General features: G+C 60.5%; 1 protein-coding gene across 1 annotated transcript; it reads left to right on the top strand.

Moving 5' to 3' along the window:
- The first annotated feature begins 1,131 nt into the window (after positions 1–1,131).
- Positions 1,132–4,200, top strand: LOC126542611 (uncharacterized). Its single transcript, XM_072286123.1, has 2 exons — positions 1,132–2,513; positions 4,191–4,200. Exons 1-2 carry the CDS (start codon positions 1,132–1,134, stop codon positions 4,198–4,200), a joined length of 1,392 nt encoding a protein of 463 aa, XP_072142224.1.
- Positions 4,201–4,650: the final 450 nt, after the last annotated feature.

Here is a 4,650-nt window from a genome sequence, read left to right as displayed (position 1 = left end):
CTTTTTGCCACGTCGTCCTTGCTCCGAACCAGTTTTGGCGGTGGCGCTCCACTTGCGGCTGGTTCGCGGTGAGGGCGGAGCTAGTGACGTCACGGAGCGGCCCCTGGTGGCTACTGCCGTGACGGTAGCGACTCTCTTGCTCCTTGGGACAGCGCCCGGTACGTACATGCTTCCTCTCGTCCGCCGACACCTTTGTGACTAGGACTGAGCTCACGCACGGTGCCTTTGCCCGTGCGGGGAGCGCGTACCTCGTGTTGTTCCTATCCCGACGCTAAGCCGAAGAACGGGTGCCTAGTGCTCGCGCGAGGTCGTACCACGCCGAGCCGCACTCATCGGAGGCCCAAGCCGAAGGAGATTGCCCGAGCTCTCCCGAGTTGGCCCATCGGTTATCGCGAGAGCAAGTAGCATAGCCGCCGGGACTTTTCCTAGCGGCGCGTCCCAGCTTGAGCCTGTGCTCTCGCAGCGACGTGCTACAGGCGCCCCTAACTGTATTTTCGCCCTTGGTGCGGGACCCCTTTGGTTCCCCGCCGTCCCGGGACTGGGCGTTCGTGCAGTGTTGGGTGCCGTTGGAGACAATAAACGGTTTCCGTCAATTTAGGGCAATACTGTGTTCTTGCGTGCGTCGCTCGGTAGCCCCTCGTGGCCTGAGCTCGCGCGCAGCGGCGCTAGAGGCTGACGGCTGACGCGGCCCTGTGGCTCGCTAAGCTCGAACCCGCGGTGGTCGGTACTCCTGTGAGACCCTAAGACCCCACACTGGCGCCCAACGCGGATTCAAAGGCTCATTAAGCCTTTGTCTGTGCTTAGCCGAGTTAGTACGCCTTTGCATATTATACTCGCCGCGTTATGTCTGCTAGATCTAGTGACCTTTGTCATTTGTTAGGTGACTTTTGCCCTTTGTTACCGCGAGCAGACGCCGCGTTGCTCGATAACGGGGCCAGTGCTCCCCTTGAGCAGCGAACTTATGCACCCTCACCTGTCGCAGCCCCCTGTGGGGACGACAACACGAGGCGCTACGTACCAGCTCCCATTGGAGCAGTAGCGTTGTTTGGGAACGGGGCCAGAGCCCTCCCCGAACAGTGCACACCAGCACATTCGTCTGCCAGGATTCCCTTCGGAATGCAAGGCACTGCGATGTCGCAGCGCTCTCGATCGGCTCCCTGTGGAGTTTACGGAGCGCAGCACGGAAACGGGGCCTTAGCCCTCTCCGACGTTTGCCCGCTGGCTGCTCCTCAAATGAGCAGCCAAAACCAGTGGTCTGCCACGGCCCCCTGTGGGGATTACAATACTGCAGCCACGAATTTCGCTCACTCGCCTCCCTTTGGAGTGCTTTCGGTTGTGCCCAGTGGCGCAACCTTCGAGCGCGCACCTGTTTTGTCGACGCTGGCTGCAAGTGGCTTAAGCAATTCACGTATAGCTGCCTCAAGTGGCGGCTGTGAACGACAGCAGGCGCACCCCGCTAGGAGCCCGTTTTGCTCTGGGGCTGGCGGCGCCGCGGCCGGTATCCCTGTGGAAACCGCGCCGCTAATCGAGCTGGACGACTGTTCACCCTTGCTCGGCCACGCCGCTAACGCGCCAACGGTTCCCTTTGGAGCAGGCGCACAGACGCTGTTGCAAAACGCCGCCGAAATGATTCAGTCACTCTCGGGGGCAGTTAAGGCGCTTTCGGCTGTACCGAAATGCGCGCACCCCGCTGTACGGTTGGCAGTCCCGACTTACAGCGGATACGGTGACCTGCTCAGTGCCAGGGATTATTGTGACTCCCTGGTACGCTACCAGATGGCAAATCGTTTGGAGGATCAGGAGGTGCTGGAACGCGTCGTTCCCGTAGCACTTACTGACACGGCGGCTAGGTGGTACCGGCTTTCCGGTTACCGTGCAACAACCCTCGAGGAGTTCCGCGTGGCATTCCTGCGCGAATTCCTACCCGCTGACTACCAGAGTAGGATGCGGCGAGAGCTTGAGCTACGTACACAAGCTCCTGACGAGTCGCTTCAGGAGTACGTACGCGCGATGAAAGACCTGTTCTTAGTCGCCGAGCCCAAAGCTTCGAACGAGGAATGCGTCGAACGGGTGATCAGGCAGGCACATCCGACCTTTTCGGCGTACCTGCGCGGCGGCCGGTTCCGAGATTTAGAAGAATTGGCCGCCGAGGCAAAGCGCATTCAAGGCGACATTCTCGCCGCGCGAGCCTATCGCCCACCGCCGCCCGCCAGCGAGGCCCTTGAGCCACGCTGCGCGTGGGGAGGGCCTGTGCCCCTCCCCGAACGGCAACAACCCGGCCAAGCTGCCTTTGCGGCTACAAACGGGTGTGCATGGGAGCTGAGCGCGCGCGCTCTAGATCCCTACACGTACGGGAGGCGGGCAGCCTGTGCTGCACCACCGCCCGAAATGCATGCGCAGGGACGCCCTTCGACCCAACGCATCGCAGAGGCGGACGCTCGTGATAACGGGCCCTTTGGTCATGCAGCGAGTCGACCCCGGCAGGGAGCTGAGGCCGCTCCGCCTCGGGAAAGGTACCGCGGCGGAGTGCGCTGTTTTCGCTGCCAACAACGAGGGCATATAGCAAGGGACTGCACCGCGCCCAGGCCTCCTGCGAGGTCGGGAAACGGGAGCGCGGGTCGCTCGTGAAGGCACGAGTGACCGAAACCTTGCTTGTCCCCTCGGCGTACCGAGCAGGTTGTGTTGCTGGGGCGCACGCGCCCTTTATTCCGGTGACCATTGTCGGCCGCGAATTTCCTGCGCTGCTGGACACGGGCGCAAGCGCTTCGTTGTTCGGCGAACAGGTGTTATCCCACTTGCAGAAGCACTCAGTGCGCTTGCGGGATTGCCGAACGACATTCAATCTTGCGAAAGGCGTGGCCCATTCGGCGGGCGCCGCAAGGCTGACTGTCAGGTGGGGAGAGCGAATGAGACGCACGCGTTTCGTTCATCTCCCCGGGCTCAGTGTTCCGGTGATTCTCGGAAGGGACTTTCTCCTTAAAACCGGAATCGTTGTGGACATTGCGAATGGCGGCTATCGCGACGGACCGTTTACGTTGCTAAAGCCGTTCATCAGCCCGCCGGCGTCCGATCTTGCCTGTGCAGATGGGGCGTCGGAAACGTGCCGCGCGCCGAGTTCGGGGGCAAGCCCTCGAGCTGTGCGCTCGCCTGCTAAGACTCCCCTTTGGGAACGAGAGGCACGGCACGAACCGCGTCGCGCGCAGAATTCGGGGGCAGGCCCCTGCGCTATGCGCTTGTCGACTCAAAGTCCCCATAGGGATCGAGCGACACGGCACGAAGAGGCACCGCATCCTCTGGCCGCCTGTGCGGTTCATTTGGATGATACACAGAAGGCTCGCTTGTCGGCACTGTTATGCCAGCACGAAGAGCTCTTCACCGATCAACCTGGCTGTACCGATTTGGCGAGCCACGCGATCGAAACTGGAGACGCGCTTCCTTTGAAGTGTAACCCCCGGCCCGTCAGCCTAGCCAAGAGGCAGGTGATCGATGGCTTGCTGGACGAGATGCTATCGGCCGACATTATCCGCCGCTCGTACAGCGCCTGGGCGTCTCCAATTGTGTTGGTGCCTAAGAAAGATGGCAGTCATCGCCTGTGCGTAGACTACCGCCGTCTGAACGGAGTGACTCGTAAGGATGCCTATCCGCTCCCCACGATTAACTCCATCGTAGGAACCCTGGGCAGTGCGAGGTACTTTACTACGCTGGATGCCTCCAAAGGTTACCTACAGGTCCGGATGGATCAACGTGACCGGTGCAAGACCGCGTTCACGTCCCACAGAGGGTTATTTGAGTTTACTCGTATGCCCTTTGGTCTATGCAACGGTCCTGCGACCTTTCAGAGACTCATGGACCGCGTCCTCGGGGAAGCAAAGTGGTCATACTGCATGTGCTACCTCGACGACATCGTGATTTATTCACGAACCTTCGAAGAACACTTGGCCCATGTTGCCGATGTGTTCGAGAGGGTGCGGGCCGCCGGGATGACTTTGAATCCTGCGAAAGCCCAACTAGCGCAAACCCGAGTTCAGTTACTGGGGTTTACGCTGGGCGGAGGCTCCATTGAGCCGGACCGGGAGAAACTTCGGGCAATCCTCGATTTCCCCGCGCCCAAGGACGTACGTGGCCTTCGCCGCTTTTTGGGAATGGCCAACTTTTACCGGTCATTCATTCCGTCCTGTGCCCGAGTGCAGGCACCCTTGAGCAAGCTCTTGGGTAAGTCGGCCGCGTGGCAGTGGGGACCTGAGCAACAGCGGGCCTTTCGCCAACTGTCTAGCGCCATTGCGGAGACAGCGCAGCTCAGACTCCCCGACCTGACCAGACCGTTCGTTGTCCAGACCGACGCGAGCGATCTGGGTTTAGGAGCAGTCCTCCTACAGGAATACGATGGTGTGTTGCAGCCGTTGGCCTTTGCCAGCCGCTCCTTGATTCCGGCAGAGAGGAATTATTCCGTGACCGAGAAGGAGTGCCTCGCTATCGTGTTTGCACTACGTAAGTTCGATGTTTACCTTGATGGGACGAAATTCGTAGTGCAGACGGATCACAGTGCGCTCAGTTGGCTGATGCGGCTCCGTGAGCCTGCGGGCCGGCTGGCGCGCTGGGCTCTCCTGATACAGCATTATGACTTTTCAGTGCAGTATCGAAAGGGGAGCA

The sequence above is a fragment of the Dermacentor andersoni genome, chromosome 2 (assembly GCF_023375885.2).
Source record: "Dermacentor andersoni chromosome 2, qqDerAnde1_hic_scaffold, whole genome shotgun sequence".
In the NCBI taxonomy this organism is placed as follows: domain Eukaryota; kingdom Metazoa; phylum Arthropoda; class Arachnida; order Ixodida; family Ixodidae; genus Dermacentor; species Dermacentor andersoni.
This window is presented reverse-complemented; position numbering and strand designations above follow the sequence as displayed.